The sequence below is a fragment of the Vulpes vulpes genome, chromosome 8 (genome assembly GCF_048418805.1).
Source record: "Vulpes vulpes isolate BD-2025 chromosome 8, VulVul3, whole genome shotgun sequence".
NCBI classification, from domain to species: domain Eukaryota; kingdom Metazoa; phylum Chordata; class Mammalia; order Carnivora; family Canidae; genus Vulpes; species Vulpes vulpes.
The window spans coordinates 50,790,534-50,812,327 of NC_132787.1; the positions used below are offsets into that span (position 1 = coordinate 50,790,534).

The following is a 21,794-nucleotide window of genomic DNA, read 5'->3' on the forward strand; positions in this document are numbered from 1 at the left end:
TAGGAAAAAATCCAAGAGGAATCTAGATGTGAGGCAAAAGTAGAAAGTAGAGATAAACCTAGGATTTTTTGCGCTTTACACAAGATTCTCCAATGCTTCCATAAATCAGTAATTGATTTACTCCACAAAAAATTACTGAGAATTTCCTATATGTAAGACACTGCTGACATATCACAGGAACAGAGGTGGAGAATAAGCAGTGACCCAGGTCCCCGGTAGCATCCTTCCTCACAGATATCATAGCATTCACATAGTCCATAGCATTCACGTGTAACTTTTTAGGAAGATCTTAAAAGGTGGCAGCTCCATCATCATCAGACCCTTCCTTCCCCAAATTGGTCATGAATCCAATCCTCCCTTTAGCCAGTAAAGCTGTTAAATTTTTTTTTAAATGCTTTAATTAAAATAGGTCAACAGATTAATATATACATATCTGCCTACACAAGCAAGATAGCCTAAAACAAATCTCTTCCTGGAACTATATTCTAGCTATTTGCCTAGAATCACTAGACCCTACCCTGACAGGTTATAAAGTGACCCATATCAATATCCTTCTCCAGTATGGTTTACCTCCACTAGTCTTGGTAAGTGACACCAAGGATCTTAAGGATGAATCTTAACAAAGAGAGGCAATCTACACCTATCTTTTGGGACCCCCGCAGCATGCACTCGCACACACACTCCCCTAATTAAATGGGGCTGAGACCTGAACAGTATCACCTATCGAATGACAAACAGGTTCATGAGTAAGTAGGGGAAGTAAATAAACCAAACAGTCCACAGAGGGAGAGGTCAAGCTGGGCTGAGCTGGGGCCAGGCCCAGAGTGATTCAGGTTCTACCACAGAATGGGTGTCTCCTGGGATGGTCTAGCAGGACAATTAAAACCCCTATAAATAGGATGGGTTTTCAAGTCTCCAGTATCCTCTCTGGCTTCTCAATCTTCTGCTCATTCCTTCTTAAGCAGGTAAGGAAAGCATTCATGGAGGGGGTGTGAGAGAGGATATGTTATGGCAGTATCCACAAGGCTTTTGATGGCAACTAAATGCGCTGGGCTGGGGAGGTCTGTGCATGAAAGGCCTGAGTAGAACCCTGCTTCCTTTTCTTGGCTCTATCTGAGACTATGATGATAGCTGAGGTGGCCCACTTCTGAGCCTGTAAAATATACATGCCTTTGTTTCAGCGTGTCCTGGGCATCCCAAAACTGAAGGCTAGAACTATCAGTGGATAGCTTAGTCTCCCATAGTGGAGCATTGACCTTTTGTGCAAGTAAGGCAAGACCTAGAAGTTTAGGGCTCTTTGGGTCTAAGGCTCTAGACCACAGGGCCACAGTAACATTCAAGTTTCATTGCGGTGAATTGCCATAAGAAACTCAGTATGTCCCATTCATTGTTTGCCATGCATCCCTATAGGCATCACTGCAAGCTTTTGGAAGTCCAATGTGCTTTGCAGATAAGGGCTTCTTGGGGGCTTATAAATGCAGTAACTAGAATTTTTATGCCACAGGAAGAAATATCATGTGATCCAGATCCTAAAAGACCTTAGTCTTCCAAAATGGCTAATGGGAATCTAGCTGATTATATACACTTCCTATCATCTGTGCAGTTAATTTGGGTTGCCATTTTTATCTGTAATACTTTTTATACTAATTGATTCTATTTTATAAGCATATCCCAAATGACCATCCAGGCCAGAAGTGCTTGCTGGAATTTAGGCGCCCAGAGAGTTTGCTTGAACCATGGCAAAAGACTCTAGCCTTCTTTTCCACTTGAGCAAGAGTCATTTGAAGACTGAGGACTGTTCAGTGAGATCTATTTAGTTGGTGGAAAATTGTCTTACTATGCTGGCTTCTGGACCTGCCTCTATGGATCTCCTGACCCCCATTCCTTTTTGTTCTAAAATGAGTTTCAATCAATCAAGTCCCACCTGGACTGGGGCGGGGGGGGGGGGGGGCGGGAATATATAAACCACCTACCATAGGTTTTTCCTTTTTAGGAAATTATTACTTCCTAGTCAGGGACCCATAGTTTGCACCCATCTCCCACTGCAGTGCATGATATTTGGAGCCTAAATGTGGGTCAAAGGGAGTGAGAGATATGGATAAGAAGGGGCTCTGTCATTTTTAAAATTTCTTTCCCTGACCAAAAAGGGCCACTTTCCCTCTGGGAATGCTGTCTTCAGGTCTTCATCTTAAACACAGAAAGAATCTTGCTTCTTCTCTTAGGTTCACTCATTTTTGCTAAAATGGCTCAACTTCTGAACAGCATACTCACTGTGATCAAGGTTTTCCAGAAATACGCTAAAGAGAATGGGAAATGTACATCGCTGTGCAAGAAGGAGTTGAAGCAGCTGCTCTTAGCTGAGTTTGGAGATATCCTCCGGGTAAGATGCAGACTCTGGCCCCATGAAGTCAAGTGTGAGTGATTCTGATACCTGCATCTGAGGGCTTGATGTTTTTTGTTTGATCTGGTCATGCTCCATCTACCCTGTAGCTATGATTTTCAGGCAGCTCCTCAGTACTTCTCTCCCAGCAGACACACGTGTTCACAGGCATACTTACACACACACACACACACACACACACACACCTTATTATAGCTGAGCTTAATAGGAGGGAATACAACTTCCAACCAGAAGTCATTTCTCAGAAGAAATTCTAGATTCGTGTCTTGATTTCTGTCCACGTGTCTTCTCATTCATTCATTCAGTAAAAAGTTATTGAACACCTATTCCAGGCCAGCACCCTCCTAGGCACTGGGGATGCAGACATGAATAAAACCAGCTTCTCTTCCCTCTAGGATCTCACACTGTGGTTAGAATGAAGACAGTAAAAAATAATTACAATATAGCATGTGATGGGATGGGATAATCATGCCCCAACTGGTCCAACAAGGGATGAGGTTCTGAGGACCAGTTGATCAAAGACTAGAACCAAGCCCAAGCCATTTCAGATTAATGATTTCCAACCAAGGAAGGCTCATACAGGAGTGAAGAGGCTGGGTTGTAGACACTGGCACACATCTTAGTATCTACAGGAGAACAGCTGATTTTGCTCTTTGTTTAATCTTTTCACAGAGACCAAATGACCCAGACACAGTGGAAACCATCCTGAGCCTCTTGGATAAAGACAGAAATGGATATGTTGATTTTCATGAATATCTCTTGTTGGTGTTCCAATTGGCCCAAGCCTGCTATCATAAACTGGATAACAAGTCATATGGTGATAGAATCTCTCAGCAAGAAGGGGAGGAGGGAACACGAGACCATAAGTTTCCAGGAAATAGAGGTAGACAGCAGAGGCAGAGGCATGAAGGAGAAAGGCAGGACTCCCACTGTACTCAGTCTGAGAGACAAAACCAGGATGTCCACCAGGATCAGTCTGATAGACAGGATCGGGATTCCCATTATGGTCAGCTTGAGAGACAGGATAGAGACTCCCACTATGGTCAATCTGAAGGACAGGATAGGGACTCTAGCAATGGTCAGTCTGAGAGACAGTGTAGGGACTCCCGCTATGGTCAGTCTGAGGGACAGGATAGGGACTCTAGCAATGGTCAGTCTGAGAGACAGTGTAGGGACTCCCGCTATGGTCAGTCTGAGGGACAGGATAGAGACTCCCACTATGGTCAGTCTGAGGAACAGAATAGAAACTCCCACTACGGTCAGTCTGAAGGACAGGATAGAGACTCCTGTGATGATCAAAGATGGGGTCATAAATCTAGCAGTAGTCAGTCTAAAAGACAAGGATATATCTTTGCCTTAAATCAGAGTGAGAAACAAGTTCACAGTTCTCATTATGGCCAAATAAACCAACAGGAATCAGGCTCTTATTATGGACAGTCTCGGAGTTTGGATCAGGAATCAGCATATGGTCAGAGAGATAGACAAAAATTGGACTCCCAATATGGTCAGACAGACAGAAAAAGCCAGAGTTCTCTCTATGGTCAGACAGACAGACAAGGCCTAGGTTCTCAGTATGGCCAGACAGAGAGACAAGACCAGATTTCTCACTGTGGGCAGATAGACAGACAAGGCCAGATTTCTCACTATGGTCAGACAGACAGACAAGGCCTGGGTTCTCAGTGTGGCCAGACAGACAGACAAGGCCTAGGTTCTCAGTATGGCCAGACAGACAGACAAGGCCAGATTTCTCACTATGGTCAGACAGACAGACAAGGCCTAGGTTCTCAGTATGGCCAGACAGACAGACAAGGCCAGATTTCTCACTACGGTCAGACAGAAAGACAAGGCTTAGGTTCTCAGTATGGCCAGACAGACAGACAAGGCCTAGGTTCTCAGTATGGCCAGACAGACAGACAAGGCCAGATTTCTCACTATGGTCAGACAGAAAGACAAGGCTTAGGTTCTCAGTATGGCCAGACAGACAGACAAGGCCAGATTTCTCACTATGGTCAGACAGACAGACAAGGCCTAGGTTCTCAGTATGGCCAGACAGACAGACAAGGCCAGAGTTCCCACTATGGCCAGACAGACAGACAAGGCCTAGGTTCTCAGTATGGCCAGACAGACAGACAAGGCCAGATTTCTCACTATGGTCAGACAGACAGACAAGGCCTAGGTTCTCAGTATGGCCAGACAGACAGACAAGGCCAGATTTCTCACTATGGTCAGACAGACAGACAAGGTGTAGGTTTTCAGTGTGGCCAGACAGACAGACAAGGCCAGATTTCCCACTATGGCCAGACAGACAGACATGGCCAAAGTTCTCACTATGGTCAGCCAGCCAGACAAGGCCAGGGTTCTCACCATGGCCATGGTCAGACAGACATACAAGGCCAAGGTTATCATTATAACCAAACAGAAAGACAAGGCGTAAGCTCTCATTATGGCCAGACAGACAGACAAGGCCAGGGTTATCATTATGGTCAGTCAGACAGACAGAGCCTGAGCTCTCACTATAGTCAGTCAGAGATTAGGGAAACAGGACAAAATAGTTACCACCAGGGGAGTGAGGGAACAAACAGAGACTCATGTCTTGAGCAATCAGGAAGGTCAGGGAGACCAAGTCAACAGACTCTGGAGCAGGAAGTAACCCGAAATCAAGGGCAGAGATTCCAGCCTAGGGAAGGGCAACAGAATAGCCATCAGGCATGGGAGCCTGAGGATAGCCAATACCACCAACACAAACTCATAGCACAAATCCAGCAAGAAAGGCCATGTAGTTACAAAAGGGGTGACCGGCAATCATGTAGTAGCGAGCAGGACCACATACAGGCCAAGGCCAGGCAAAGTCATGGAGATGGACACAGCCACCAGGCCAAGGAAGAGCAGGGCCACCAAAGCTGGGGCAGACATGGTTGTGAGAATAAAGAAACTCCACAGGAGACGCAGGCCAGGCAAACCCATGATAAGGAACAAAGCCATCAGGGACAGGAGAGGCAAACCCACGAAGATGAGCAGACCCATCAGAGGAGGGACAGGCAAACCCGTGAAGGTGAGCAAACCCATCAGAGGCAGGACAGGCAAACCCACGAAGATGAACAGATGCAACAGCGACAAGATAGGCAATCCCATGAAGATGAACAGGCTCGTCAACTACAAGACAGACAAACTCACGAAGATGAGCACACCTATCAGCGTCGAGACAGGGAAACTGATGACAAGAATCAAAACTGTCAGCAACAATGGGATCGGCAAACCCTTAAGGAAGAAGAAAGGTATCAAGGGTCCCAGGATCAACAATCTTATGGGACTGAGCAAGGCTGTGCTAATAGAGAAAAATTCCAAATGAATGAGAATAGCCAGAGGCAAGGCTCCCAGGGAAGACCCAGTAACCTGACCCTCCATCCCACCCAGAGGGGTGGGAGGCTCCCAAGGAGAGAACAGGGTGGAAGTTACCCTACCAAGGCAGCTCCTGCTCGCAATCCTCTCTATGACTATGTACAAGATCAGAAAAGGAATCAGCACTAGGCTGTGCACACACCACAGCTAAAGCAACTTGAAGCCAAAGAAGAAATCTACATGTCAAGTTTATCTTTACTTCTGTTTAAGAGATTGAAAATGTATGTCTTCCTTCCCTCCTATATCTATTTGCAAGGATGCTTTTGAATACTAGTAGTCACTTTTAGGGCATTTTCATTCTTTGAGTAGAAATTCTAGGGTATTCTATTAAGTTAAATCTGAGTGGTAAGTTGGGAGACATAATCAGATCCCAATTTTGGTTAGTTTGGGTATTTAAATCATTTCCTGGTTTTCCCTCTGTTTAGGTGGGTCATGGTTGGATCATTGAATAGCAGAAACTTCTCCCAAAAGTTCAGAAACAGGAAAAGTATTCTGAAGATACATATTATAGCCTGAAGACAAGACACTTGGGCTTTGATGATCTTGGGTTCCTGTGGACAAAACACCAGAAATTGCAAACCTCATAGCCTACACTACAATGAAACATGGTGAGAGGCTTCTAGGAAAGTCATCTCTGAAGCCCATAACATGCCAAGTTTCCCATGGCCACAGGGGCTGACCCTTGAGCTGCTATCACTACAGCTGACTGGACTGGTTCCAGCTCCATACCTACCACAGGGGCTGGACCCTTGAGCTGCTATCACTACAGCTGACTGGACTGGTTCCAGCTCCATACCTACCCAGTTTCTGATCATATAAAACAGAAAGCATATGTCATCTGCTTACAAATTCCAACAAGCCAAAACTGTCCATCCATAGCTCTTGAAAACCCTTCAAAGAAAATCTGTGGAATTGTATTAATATACCCAATAAATGATTGGTGAGCAATGATCTCAATGACTCTTTTCCTTCTTCATGATGGGGACATGCTACCCTGTCTTCACTTTGGTGCCATTTTCCAAGAATAAGACCTCATTTCTTGACTTCTAAGATGCCTTTTTCTTTGAGTTCCTGAGCACTGAAGAAGAAGGAAAAGGAGAAGGAGGAGGAGGATAAGGGGAGGAAGTGAAGGGAGAGGAAGAGGAAAAAGAAAAAGAGGAATCAATATAAAACAAATCAAAAAAAAGTCGAAGGAAATTTATCTAAATATTTTTATCTCCTTCTCCCACAAAGGAGTCAAAGTTGACTCTTGCCCTCATTCACCTCCACATGCAAATGGTCATTAAGTCTTGCCAAAGACTTACATCCTTCATACTTCTTGGATCTCTTCCCACTTCTCCATTTCCACTGCCTTTAATTTCCCTCCTCTTCAGCGGCTTCCAGGGACTTTAGAATGAAGTTCATACTCCTTAGCATAACATCTAGGCCCTTCGTTACCTGACTCAGATGACCTACCCGGCTTAGTCTCATGAAAGGCCCTTACTAGGAGACCCAGTGCTCTAGCTATACCAAGGACTTGACCTTTTCTTAGTATACCATGGTCTTTTCATTAATTCATGTCTTTGAATATACCATTCCATAGCCTGGAGTATCTCGCTCTTCTGCCAGGTAAAAACCAAGGCATCCTCAGTGTCCCAACTAAAACATCTCATTTTTTGAGCAGCATTCCTGCACACTCCAAGTACTCCTTCCTCTACATTCTCACTCATTTCTGCACACAAACTATTGTGCTTACCACCCCTACCAAACTGGGAATGAGACTGTAACTTACTCAACTATGTACGGCTCAGCACTTAGTGCAGCCATCAAGGTCCAGGGGCACTCATAATCTTTTGCTGATAGATGGGCAGATGGAGGAAATTAGTCTGGCTTCAGGAAAAAATTCAACTAAACATTTACATAGTAACATTTACATAGTAACAAACAAAAGAGGCTAAATTTAACCCTTATTCAGTCAAAGCTCAATGAATGAAACAGCAATCTTTTTGATATTGTAAAGAATAGGACATATAATTCCTAGAATTATAAAAGCTGAATTATTAGAAATCAGCAAGCGAACTCCAGAACTATTCTGTTCAAGACATCCACAGAACTGTAATCCAGCAATCAGAAACCTGGGATCCAGAAGCTGCTGGCATTGCTCCCAAATCTGCCAGTCAACAACCATATTTCATAACTCTGTTTACAAAAGAAACAGCAAAAATCACTGTACCTTCCAAATATCATGTAAACACATCTAGTTGGAAACACATAATTCACATCCAGAACCCTAGCTACAAAGGAGTCTAGAAAATACAAAAGGAGATAAAAATGGATGTTGAGGGCCATTGGATTCACTATAGGAAGGATATATAGACTTATAACAGCAGCCCTTTTCCTCAAGATTATTATAATCTAGTAACAAATATGTGTACAGCAAACAACCATTAAATAAGGCAAGATGTCATAAGTACAAGAAAATTGCTGCTGTGACACCACGCACGGAGTAAGTAAATATGTAGAAGGGCTGAAAGAAGCTTGCATGGAGGAAAGCATCTAAGCTAGGGTCATGATCCTGGAGGAGTGGGGATGAGAAGGGTCATGGCTTACCTTGAGCCTTAGGCTCAGTGGGGATGCTCATATATTGGCTGCTCCTTTTTTAAAAAAAAGATTTTATTTATTTATTCATGAGAGACACACAGAGAGAGGCAGAGACACAGGCAGAGGGAAAAGCAAGCTCTCTGTGGGGAGCCCAATGCAGGACTGAATCCCAAGACCCCAGGATCATGATCTGAGCCAAAGGCAGATGCTCAACCACTGAGCCACCCAGGTACCCTGTTGGCTGCTGTTTAAATGGCATAATTGTACAGGGGTAAGATGGGCTTTCTTCACAAATGCTCTCTATAACTGAGACCCTCCCCAGAAAGCTAAACTAGAGGATGGAGAATAAATCCAAAGCTGAGAGGTTTCAAAATCTATAAGCTGCTAAGGATTCCTAGAGGCTCTCAGTGGGTCAGTGAGGCAGTGAAGAATGGGAGGGATTTAGGCATTGTAGGCACGAGTGCCACATGGTGAAGGAAGTTTCAGGGGAACACTAAAAAAAGAAAGCAGAGAGTCAAAGCTGGAAGGACAAACAGAACCAGATCACAGAGGACTTCAAAATCCACCATGAAGAGTTTGGAATTTTTTCTGGTAGTAGTAGGAGCCTCAAAAGTTTTCTGTGTAGAAAACAAGAGGAAAACCAGTAGGAGAGATGTTTGGAATAAAGATAAATGGCTACTTTCAGGAGTGGAGTTAGGTAAATTTTATATGGGTAACTCCTCATCATAGGTACAACATAAGCATGGACTGGGGGCTATCCAGGCCTTCAGGCTAAAAGATAAGAAAGGAGGTGTACCCTAAAAAGGTGTGAAAGTAGGGAGACATCCAAATGAGCTGTGCTGACTGCTCTGCAGCAGGCAAAAAAGAAGCTCTCTGGATCTAAGCCAGAGAGCAACCCACCAAATTTCCTCAACTGGAATGACCAAACAGAAGATCATCCCCCCTTAAGCCCTGTCTCTACTCTTAAACTCTGAATCATGCACACCAAGAAGCTAATTCACAATATGACCTCCAAATCTACCTACACCAGAAAGATGCCATTCCTTTGTAAAAGTCATCTTCCCCTTGGGGCTCACTCCTCAGCCTCCTTCTCTTTTCTAACTATGATTATCTTGTTTGGTCCTACAGCTCCAAATATAGCCATTATTTCTAAGACTCTCAGGTCTTCTTCTCCAGCTCTACTTTTTTCCCAAATCCCAGACTTGTATATCTAATTATCTTTTTGACATATTCATTGGGACATCAAATAGCATCTCAGTCTTAGCACTCTCAAACAGGAGTCTTGACTTAACCTGTTTCTCCCTCACTTCTCCCCAGTTTAGTAAATTGGTAGGACCATCCATATTGCTCAAGTGAAAGTCTAGGAGAGACATTCTTTAGTCATTCTCTCTGCCAAACCAAACTCATCAGCGAGTCCCTTTGTTTCTATCTCAAAATACAGTATAGACTAGATCCCATCATTCTTGTCATCTCCCATGTCATCAACCCTCTCTCCACTGTCTCTCTCCTAGAACCCAGCAACAGCTTCCTGATGGGATTCCTTACTCCTCTGTGAAATGGAAACCACATCAGATCACTCCCCTGGGTAAAAGGCTCAGTTTCTCATCACACTAAGAATAAAATCCAGGATTCTCCCAGAGGCTTCCTAGGATGGGGCTCTGCCACACTCCATCATACACCACTCCCCTCTGTGTTTTTTTCCAACTATGCTGGCCTTCCTCCTGTGATTCTAGCAGGACAAGCTGGTTCCCACCTCAAGACCTCTGAACCATTTCTTTGGCTTGGAAGGGTCCTCTCCCCAGCTTTGTGTAACTGGTTCCTTATTTCATTCAAGTCTCAGCTAAAGAGTCAACTCCCAGAATAAGCTTTCTCTGACATTTAGTCCATAAGAGTAGTCCTCAGTCACATTCTCCTCTTTCTCTTGTTGTTCTCAGGATTTTTCATATCTGTAATCTTGGGGTTTTTACCTATTTATTGTCTTTTTCCCTCTACTAGAACTTAAGGCTCATAAGGACACAGATTTTATTTGTCTTGTTACCATCGTGCCCTCTGCATCAAAAAGAGTATGCACTCAAGGTGCAAGCCCAATGAGTGTAAGTGTCCACTAAATGCTCAGAGAAGGCCTCTGTAATCTGGCTTCAGTCTACATTCCAGCTTGATTCCCCATATGCCCTTACATGCCACCTAGACTCTAGGCTAATTGGACAATTGCCCAGCCTCCACACCTCTGCTTATACCATTTCCTCCACTGGAACACTCTACTCTCCTAAGCCTCCACCTGGCAAAATTGTATCTATTCTATTAATTAACAGCATCTCTCGGAGCTATTAGTAGTGCAGAATTTATCACATTGCACATTTCCCACACCAAGCTGCGAGATCCTAGCAGGCAGCAACTGCATCTTATTCAGTTGTATTTATGACACCAAGCACAGTGACTGACCAACTATATGTAAAGAGACAGATTTAGGGGCAACTGGGTGGCACAGTTGGTTAAGCATCTAACTCTTGGCTCCGGCTCAGGTCCTGATCTCAGAGTCATGAGATTGAGCCCAGTGCATTGGGCTTTGGGCTCAGTGTGAAGACTGCTGAAGACTTTCTCTCCCTCTCCCTATGCCCTTCACCCCACTGCGCACATGGGCACGCACTCTCTCTCTCTCTAAAATAAATAGATAGATAGATAGATAGATAGATAGATAGATAGATAGATAGATGATAGATAAACTTCTTTAAAAAGAGAGAGATTTAGAATTAGAAGACCTGTATTTGAGAACCTAGATCCACCATTTCCTGATTTCACAATCTCAGAAAACTTAGAAAAGCTTCTCTATCTCTTTAAATCTCAGTTCTCTCATCTGTAAAATGGGATTAAAAATTCTAGTAGTTAAAAAAAATTCCAGTAGTTGCTTAAAAATAAGTTGAGATGACATACATAAAATAGTTAACTATCTGATATCTTTTTGCTTATTTAGTTAATGTTTACCATCTTCTCCCCTTTGACATTGTTTTTAATAGAACCTTAATAAATGTTTACATATTATTGAAAAGCCCAGCTTATGCACCAGCTCCTCCAAGAAACCTTCCTTGATTCCCTTCCTTCCTAGACAATAGTAAACCTCTTCTTTGTCTTCAAACATCTTTGGAAAGCTCCTGTGATCATCATCACATTCTACATTATTATAGGTATCGGTGAACATTCTCATTCTCTGACTATATTAGAAGTTCCTTCAGTAAAAGGTCCACACTTTATTCTTTACATCATTATTAGCTCCCAGAATATTCAGAATAAGTATTTGGTGGGTTCTTGTTGAATTAAATTCAACTGAATGGACTCTCCATTACATTATGGCTCTTTCCCTCCATGCCTGGCACCACTACTCTGTCCTCTTTGTTCTAGTCTGCTATTAGTGTGCTAGCATCCCTTCCATCTTCCTTCACAACCCAGGATCCGGCCTTTCTCTCTCTCAGGCTTCCTGTGCCTCCCTGCTCAAGCTCCATTTATTATTTTCCTATATTTTTATTAAAGTATAGTTGACATACAATGTTATATTAGTTTCATATGTACAGCCTAGGGATTTGACAATTTTATCCATTACACAATGATCACCATCATTAAGATGGAGTCACCATCTTTTACCATTGTCATTATAATAGTACTGACAATATTCCCTAGGCTGAACTTTTCATCCCTGTAACTTGTTTATTGTATAACTGGAAGCTTGTACTTTATCCCTTTCCCCTATTTTGCCCATCTCCTCCTGACATAGCCCCATTGAAATAGAACTCCAGAGGGGTGCATAATCTCTCTGGAGCACCAACAATTTCCATGATTTTCGGGATCCCAGACTGTGGCCATTCAATTTTCATTTTTTTTTTTTATGATAGTGAGAGAGAGAGGAGACAGAGAGAGAGAGAGAGGCAGAGACACAGGCAGAGGGAGAAGCAGGCTCCATGCACCGGGAGCCCGATGTGGGAATCGATCCCGAGTCTCCAGGATCGTGCCCTGGGCCAAAGGCAGGCGCCAAACCGCTGCGCCACCCAGCGATCCCCCATTCTATTTTCTCACTCCTCACTCCACTTTCCCCCTTCTCCGTTGCAATTCAAACCTATCCACCAACTCAAAGGATCAGTTCCAAACTCAACTCCTCTAATCTTTCCTCCCTCGGTGCTCTATTGACTTTCATATACTCAGGCTTCTCCATGTGCCCTCTGCTTTCTGACAGAGTCATACACAAATGTTCTTCTGTTGCTTCAGCTGTCATTCATCCTTTCCACTGAAGCTACAAGGCTATTAAGAAGCTGATGAGTCTCTTGCTCCTTTGAAAACCCAGCACAATGGATTTGCAGCCACTGGTGTTGCTTAACTTACTGGGAGACTTAGTCAAGCAGCTAGAGCCTAATTTGAACTGAACATTTTTTGAGTACCCACTGTCAAAATACATTTTGCATACAAGCAACTTGCATTCTTGAGAGCAAAGGGCACCACCAACACCTATTAAATAGATAGCAACAGTCTCAGAGAAAGAGTACATTGAACTGGGAATCAGAAAACTTGAGTTACAGTCCTGAACTGCCACTAACGCCACGTTGACTGGGCATTTTTTGTCCTGATAATGTGCTCCAGTGTTCTCATCCTTAAAATGAGGAGTTGACACAATACAATTTACAATGTAGATTTCCTTCAACTTGTACTGCTCTGGTTTTATAGCTAAATGTCTAGGTGAATCAGCCAAGCTGATTAAAGACAGTAAATAAATATTCCAGAGGCTGCAAAACACCTAGACCGCAAACTGGAAAAAATATCAGATGAGGTTCTAGTGCCACCTACTGATCACTGGATTTCCTGTGTTCTGAGGTGTCTAGAGAAAAAAAATGAGACTGTTGAGAAGGGAAGTAGTCATAATATGGCACTGTCTGCCCAGTAAATGAGTAAGACTTGTCAAATGGACTCCTCATCAGTCTCTACTACAGCAGCTACCGTCACTAACTATGCAATGTATCTGCATTGTATAGCATGCTATGGAGTGAAGAACAGCAGTTGGGGAGTCCAATAGAAGTGAATTCCAATCTTGTCCCCCACTTAAGTTCCTGTGTGATTTGAGCCTCAGTTTCCTCATTTTAAAATTCCAATGAACTCAGCCACAGTAACTTCTTGCAAGATACATCCACGAAGGCAAAAGAAACAAAAGCAAAAATGAACTATTGGGACTTCATCAAGATAAGAAGCTTTTGCACAGCAAAGGATACAGTCAGCAAAACTAAAAGACAACCTACAGAATGGGAGAAGATATTTGCAAATGACGTATCACATAAAGGGCTAGTTTCCAAGATCTATAAAGAACTTATTAAACTCAACAGCAAAGAAACAAACAATCCAATCATGAAATGGGCAAAAGACATGAACAGAAATCTCACAGAGGAAGACATAGACATGGCCAACACACACATGAGAAAATGCTCTGCATCACTTGCCACCAGGGAAATACAAATCAAAACCACAATGAAATATCAGAAAAGGAGACAGAACATGGAAGACTCCTAACTCTGGGAAACGAACTAGGGGTGGTGGAAGGGGAGGAGGGCGGGGGGTGGGGGTGACTGGGTGGTGGGCACTGAGGGGGGCACTTGACAGGATGAGCACTGGGTGTTATTCTGTATGTTGGCAAATTGTACACCAATAAAAAATAAATTTATTATTTAAAAATTGTTTTAGGGGATCCCTGGGTGGCGCAGCGGTTTGGCGCCTGCCTTTGGCCCAGGGCGCGATCCTGGAGACCCGGAATCGAATCCCACGTAGGGCTCCCGGTGCGTGGAGCCTGCTTCTCCCTCTGCCTGTGTCTCTGCCTCTCTCTCTCTCTCTCTCTGTATGACTATCATAAAAAATAAAATAAAAACCATGAGGTTTGAGTTTAAAAAAATTGTTTTAAATAAATAAAAATTTAAAAATAAAAATAAATAAAATTCCAATAATAGTATCTTCTCCATAGGATGTCTATAAGGACATGTGGAGTGCCCGGCATAGTGCCCGGCACACTCTAGGTGTTAAAGAACTGTGGATATCGAACTCATACTCTAAGAGAGCTTGCAATCAGCCAGGGGTAGCGGCAAGTACTAAGCTAAGCATATAAGTAATGATGACTCAATGTACAACATTTTTTATCACCTCATGCACACCAAGGGCTATAACAGAAGGTGGTATGTGATAAGAAGTAAAACACCATGGAGACTCAAAGGAGGGGCAGATCACATGCTGGTGGGACAAGATAAATGTCTTCATGGCACAGGGAGTCTCTGCCCTGGACTTTAATAAATGGTTAGGATTTAAATAGGTAGATGGATTTATTCAACCCTTAAAAATCTTTAAAATCTCATCCTTAAACTCTTACTTCAAATTTCATCTCCATAAAGCCACTCCTTATAGTTTAGTCATGTCCTTTTCAAATCACCTGTGTGCACCTACTTTTCTCATTCCTCTATGATAGTATTCTAATTTACTTTGCTTAATTTAAAGTTCATAATCTCCAAGTCTGTCTTTCATGCTGTCTGCCACACACTTCCCTCAAGTCAGGGAATACAATGAATCATAGTATTCATTTATAAGACCCCGGAGTGCAATGCCTACTAAAAACAGCAGCATTTACATATGGAACATGGGGAATGCAGTTTAAGTCACCAATTCATTCATTCATTCATCCAGTCAAACACTGATAACTATAATTTGCTAGGACTGCGCTGGCATTGGAGAGTTACAGAGATAGGGTGTCCATTATCAAGAATTCATAATTTATGGGGCAGGAAGATTATTGCAATTCCATGTGATGGGTCCAATAGAACAAACCACTGCTTGCAAATCCAAGTGAAAAATAGCCAATAGCTCACAGAGCCCTTAGTGTGCACTGGACACAACTATTCCATGCAAGCCTGTTATGCACCCTCATAAGTTAGGTTCTTTTTATCATCCCCATTTTACAGATGAAAATGCCAAGGCATAAAAAGATTAAGTAATTTCCTCAAAGTGATAAGAACAGAATTCAAATCCAGGGACACCCGGGTGGCTCAGCAGTTGAGCGCCTGTCTTTGGCTCAGTGCATGATCCCGGGATCCAGGATTGAGTCCCACATCAGGGTCTCTGCATGGAGCCTGCTTCTCCCTCTGCCTATGTCTCTGCTTCTCTGTCTCTGTGTCTCTAATGAATGATGAATGAATGAATGAATAAATAAATAAATAAATAAATAAATAATATCTTTAAAAAAAAAAAAAGGAAAAAGAATTCAAATCCAGGCCTGACTTCTGGAGTCCATGTTTTTAAGTCACTTTATTGCCTCTCAAGCCGTTGAAAAGAGCCTACCCAATGAGTTCCATAACTCATGGACAGAATCCAGCATATAAATGCCAAGTTCACCAATCTTTGCTAAAATAAGGCTTAATGCTAGGACTGTAGTGGGCACATACAAACAAAACTGTTCCTGCCCTTGGTGAGTTCAAAGTCTACTGAAAGATATAACTCATATAAACCAATACATTTAATCCAAATAATACCATAACACGCTTATAATCAAGCAAAGTTCGAGAGAAAGAAAAAATTACATCCAACTGAGGAATACTCGTGGGATTCTGGCTGAAAGAAGCATTTGGTCTGGGTTATTAGGGATGAGTAAGTTTTAGAGAAATGTAAGTAAGGAGATAGAATGAAGGTCACCAGGCTTAATACATCTGACTTGGGCTTTTTTTTTTTTTTTGACTTGGGCTTTTAATTGATTGTCATCATAACAGGAAAGTAATGAACTGTGATTACTTTAAGAAAAAATAAAACCAAAAAAATTAAAAAATAAAAAAAAGTTAAAAAAAGAAAAAATAAAACCATCTAAAACATCACACTAAAATAAAGGCAATAAGAGTAAAAATTGATAAATTGAACTACATAAGAATTAAAAACTTCTGTGCATCAAAGGGCACAATCAAAAGAGTAGGAAGGTAACCCACAGAATGGGAAAAAATATTTGCAAAATATATATCTAACAAGGGATTAATATCCAAAATGTACAAAAAGAACTCCAAAACAATAGCAAAACAAACAAACAAACAATCCAACTAAAAAGTGTGTAAAAGATTTGAAAAGACATTTCTCCAAAGAGGGTACACAAACAGACAGCAGGCCAAACAAATAGATGCTTAACATTACTAAACGTAAGGGAAATGCAAGTCAAAAGCACAATGGGATAACATCTCACATCCAGTAGGATTGCTGTTATTTAAAATTTTAAAACAGAAAATAACAACTTTTGGCAAGGATGTGGAAAAACTGGAACCCTGTACATTACTAATGTGTATGTAAAATTGTACAGCCATTACGGAAAACAGTATGACAGTTCCTCAAAAAATTAAAAATAGAATTATCATATGATCCAGATATTATAAAAGAATTGAAACAGAATCTTGAAGAGATACTTGTATATTCATGATATATCAACACTATTCACAATAGCCAAAAGATGAAAATAACCCAAGTGTCCATTGATGGATGAATGAATAGACAAAATGTGATATACACACAATGGAGTATTATCCAGACCTAGAAAGGAAGGAAATTCTGACACATACAACAACATGGTTGAAGTTCAAGGACAGTAAGCTTAATGAAATATTGTATGATTGCATTCATATGAGGTTCCCAGAGTAGTAAAATTCATAGTTACACAATGTGAATGTACTTAACAGTACTGAACTATATACACTTAAAAATAATTAAGATGGTAACTTTTATGTTGTTTGTATTTTACCACAATTAAATTTTTAAAAATTTTTAATTAAAAAAAAGTAAAACAATCTTAGGTTAAATTAACAGAAGTAGTGTCCAGATAGGAAGGAAATAGAACTCTTTGCCCTGCACTGCTCAGTTCAGACATAATGAGAAGCAGGGCAACATTGAGTCTTTCCAGAGTAGTAAGAAAAGGACTTCTCTCCTAGGAATATCTAAAAGGATATTAGGAATTTGCAAGTATCTGAAGACAATCACATAAAATAAGGAACGATTTTACATTGCTTGAGAGTAGGACTAGAGTCAATAGGCAAAAGTTAAAAGGAAGGCAATTTTACCCAATTTAAAGAGAAATATTCTTATATTTATAACAGAGTCTACTGCTTTAGGAGGTAGTGATCTGCTCATCACCAGCCCTGCCTAAGAAGAAACAGTGTGACTATCAGTTAGGGTCACACTGCAGAAGCTTTTCTGCAGTAGATGGATCTTGAGTTGGGTGATTTCTAAACTGAACTATAGGACCCAATTCTAAGATTCTGTGATATAAGGCAATCATTTTACATATACACATAAGGCAGAAATCTCTGCCTTGGCCTCCTTGCCAAATGGTTTCCCACACTCTGTCAAAGCCTGGTTTAAAAAACAGTAAAGCTCTGAGATATTTTCACTCATGTGCCTTACTCCCACCTATACTGTAGCTGAATGAGGTAGAGGTGAGTGAGATGAGAAATGAAAGAAGCCACACTTTACATTTAGGCTTTCCATGTGTTTGAGAATAGCACCCAGGGGCTTGTGAAACACACCACAGTGGCTCCTTTGGGTATGACCAGTGGTCCATGCAGTCACTATTTGTATGCTCACTATGGAAAAGGTGGAGACAGAGAGAACAGCGTCCACACACGTTAGGATGTTAGTTCACAAGTAGCTCATTGTGCTTTCCCTTCTGCAAATTTGTCCAGGCTCTTCTGGGATTAAAAAAAAAAAAAAAAAAAACTGCACTCCCAACCCTATCAACCTCATCAGAGTTAATCCTACATATTTATAAACCATCATAATGTCCTAATTCTTCTCTCTTCATTTGACTTTAAAGTTCAAAAAAGCGGTCCACTGTTTTTTAGAAAATTCCCTCCCAAAAAAGGCAGAAATTTCCAGATGACTAGAAGCCACATTTAGAAGATAGAAGAGGAAAGAGTTTGAAGTACGATTCAATAAACTACCAAAGCCCTCTCCTCTTTACGATTTATTCCCCTTGAAAGAAAACCAAATTTAAAAAAAGAAGAAAAAAAGAAACTAAAGAGCCACTGGTCCACAGGAATTAATAAGAGTTTTTCCCCATAATTGATTAAATAAAACCTAATAAAGAAACAAAGAAGAAACCAGAGTAAGGAAAGGAGTCAGATTCCTTGACCTACTGGGTCCCCACCAATTCAAAATATCTTGCCCACTGATAAGTTAATTTTATTCATTCATCAACAAATAATGAGCACCTACTATGTTCAAGAACCACATAAGCACCAGGGACCCAGAAGCTTTGAAAAATATACTGAAAAAAATAGACAAAAAAAAAAAACCATGGTCCTCATTGAATTTACATCCTAATGGAGATACAATAGGAAAAAAAAATAAAACACATATTACATCAGATAAGGACAAGGGCTACAGGGAAGAAAAGCAGTGGAGAAAGATAAGGCATGTTGAGGGTCATGATTTTAAATAAAGTGGTCAAGGAAGGTCTTCTGAGAAAGTAACATCAGAGCAAAGATCTAAAGAAGTGGAGTAAATGAACACCTAGAGAAGAGCAGTCCAGGCTGAGGGAATAGCAGCTATAAAAGCCCTAAGACAGCAGCATGCCAGGTGAGTTCAGGAACAGCAAAGAGACAAGTGGATACAAAATGAGGAAGGGGTGAGTCACAGAAAATGAGATCCAAGAAGTCATTCTGCATACCCACTAACCATGAAGGTTTTGGGAGGCTTAAGGGTTTTAGATTTTCCTCAGGGCAAGCTGGAGAGCCATCAGATGGTTTTGCCTCAATCCTTTCCCACTTCCTGCATACACCTAGGATTTGTCTCTTAAATGTTTGGAGCCCACAGATCTGGACTGGATGATACTGACTCAGATAGCATCCTATGCCTGTGCAGGCTGTCATCTGACTGCTTAGTCCCTGTACAAGGTCCAGAAGTCCTGTCATCAGGGAGCAACATCCTCAGGGATATTGAAGTTAACCAGCATGATCCCACAAAAGGTGTTGGCTGCCTAACCACAACACTGAACCCCCTTTTAGTATAAACTCTAAGGAATTTGTAATCCCGTTAGAAAAATTAAAATGAACTCTTCCCCCGAGCGGCCCCAGGTGACCTCCGAAAATAGTTCGATATTCGCTGGACCCAGAAAACCCTACAAAATTATGCAAATCGAGAGGTTCAAATTGTTGTGTTCACTTTAAGAACACGCGTGAAACTGCCCAGGCCATCAAGGGTACGCATATCCAAAAAGCCACCAAGTATCTGAAAGATGTCACTTCGTAGAAGCAGTGTGTGCCATTCCGACGCTACAATGGTGGAGTTGATGGGTGTGCGCAGGCCAAACAGTGGAGTTGGACACAGGGAGGGTGGCCCAAGAAGAGTGCTGAATTTTTAATGCGCATGCTTAAAAACACAGAGAGAAATGCTGAACTTAAGAGTTTAGATGTAGATCCTCTGGTCATTGAGCACATCCAGGTGAACAAAGCCCCCAACATGTGACATAGAGCTTACAGGGCTCATGGCCGGATTAACCCATGCATGAGTTCTCCCTGCCACATTGAGATGATTCTTACTGAAAAAGAGCAGATTGTTCCTAAACCAGAATAAGAGGTTGCACAGAAGAAAAAGATATCCCAGAAGACCTGAAGAAACAAAAACTTATGGCCCAGGAGTAAATTCTGCATAGAATAAATGCAAATAAAAATGAAAATTAAAAAAAAGAAAAATTAAAATGAATGCTCACACACACATAGGCTTTGCTTGTAAAGCAACATATTCACAAGTGTAAAATTTTATACCATATGTATATCTTACTTATAATCTCACACACAAATTTTACATGAGCCCTTCAAAGTAGTTGTAGCTATGAGTACCTTACAGATAAAGAAACTGGTGAGGTTTTTAATTTTTAAAATGTTTTATTTATTTATTTGACAGAGAGAGAGAGCTTGAGCATAAGTGGGGGCGGGGGGGGTACCGGTAGAGGAGGAGGGAGAAGCAGGCTCCTGCTGATCAGGAAGCCCAACACAGGGCTCATTCCCACTACCCCAAGATCATGATCTGAGCTGAAGGTGGACATTTAACCAACTGAGCCTCCCAGGAGCCCCAAAACTAGTGAGCTTTAATGATTTCTCCCAAAAGGTTCAGCTAATTAACTTGTAGCTGAGCAAGGATTTGAACCCAGATCTTCAGAGTCCAAGTCCAGAACTCTTAGCATTGTCCCAGAGCTGGCCATCTCTGATGAATCACTAAATGTATGAGGGACTACTTAAAGAGAAGTCTTTAGAATCTGGCAAATTTAATCAGATCTTTGGAGGAGGAGCTTTGAGCCAAGTCTTATACATGGAATGGAAGTGGACTGGCATCCTGGCAAAAGGCAGGAATCTGGAGTGGTTTGAGCAGAGATACAGAGGAGCATCTCCCAAGTTAATGCAAGAAATAACTAACAGATTGGGCACTTGTGGGAAAGGGTCATTTTAGGAAGTGACTGAAGACTCTGTGAAAGAGGATGTTCACTCCTTCTTCCAGACCCCTCACACACTTAGCACCCAAGACCACTTCTCTCCAGGCTCTCCTTCTCAGGAAACTTAGGCTCCTTCAGAAACTGGTCCTCCCTTTCTGTTTCCTCCCACTCCTCTTTCTGTTGTTTCTGTATGCTAAGTGCTTCTCTAATTTGGCTGCCACTTCAACATCTAGCAAGTCCTTAAAAAAGGGGGGGAGGAGGCACCTGTATGCCATTCTCAGAATTCCTGATGTTACTGTGATGAGACTCAAGCTATCTGGATTGTCAAAGTCCCTCCACCCTGCCATGGTTCTAATAATGCACAGCCCAGGTGAGCACCACTGTACTACACACACAAACACACACACACACACAGAGCCCACTCAATCTCATCTCTTCTTGAGGCTACACCATATCATTCCCACTGATGGTTTCGAAATCCCTGTCTCCAGCCCAGACTTCACTTCTGGCTCCCAAACCTATGTGTCCTATTGCTTCATGTGCCTCCTTATCTGGTATCTCAAACTCAATACGGTCAAAATGGATCTCTTCCTGTCATTTCCCTCTCCCTGCTATCTATCTGTCCAGGGACTCCTGACAAATCCAGATCTCCTCCCAATTCCTTCCTCTTCCTTGTCTTCTGTAACCAATATTTCAGCAGGTTTTATGTGTTTCTGCTTCTTAAAAACTGATTCAAATGATTTTCTCCAGCCCAGCTGTAAATACCTTGATTTAAGCCTCTATTTCTCAACTATTTCATTGTAATGGATACCTAAATGACTTTGCTCTCTCCTATCCAACATTCCCTCAACCCATTCTCAGTGTTTCTGTCATAGTAACCTCTCCAAAATGCAAATCTGAGTATGTCAAGTCCTCTCCTCTCTTAAAATCCTATAATGGCTCTTCATAGTC

The 21,794-nt window shown here is 41.8% G+C and overlaps 1 protein-coding gene across 1 annotated transcript; it reads left to right on the forward strand.

Annotated features, from left to right (window-relative positions):
- The first annotated feature begins 790 nt into the window (after positions 1 to 790).
- RPTN (repetin) lies at positions 791 to 6,751 on the forward strand. Its single transcript, XM_025983061.2, has 3 exons — positions 791 to 965; positions 2,223 to 2,380; positions 3,074 to 6,751. Exons 2-3 carry the CDS (start codon positions 2,243 to 2,245, stop codon positions 5,927 to 5,929), a joined length of 2,994 nt encoding a protein of 997 aa, XP_025838846.2. The 5' UTR covers positions 791 to 965; positions 2,223 to 2,242; the 3' UTR covers positions 5,930 to 6,751.
- Positions 6,752 to 21,794: the final 15,043 nt, after the last annotated feature.

Bases quoted from the DNA above. Each gene is read 5' to 3' on its own strand.
- RPTN (XM_025983061.2), top strand. From the start codon at position 2,243: ATGGCTCAACTTCTGAACAGCATACTCACTGTGATCAAGGTTTTCCAG. The intron at 2,381-3,073 runs GTAAGATGCAGA...ATCTTTTCACAG, and splicing joins AGTTTGGAGATATCCTCCGG to AGACCAAATGACCCAGACAC.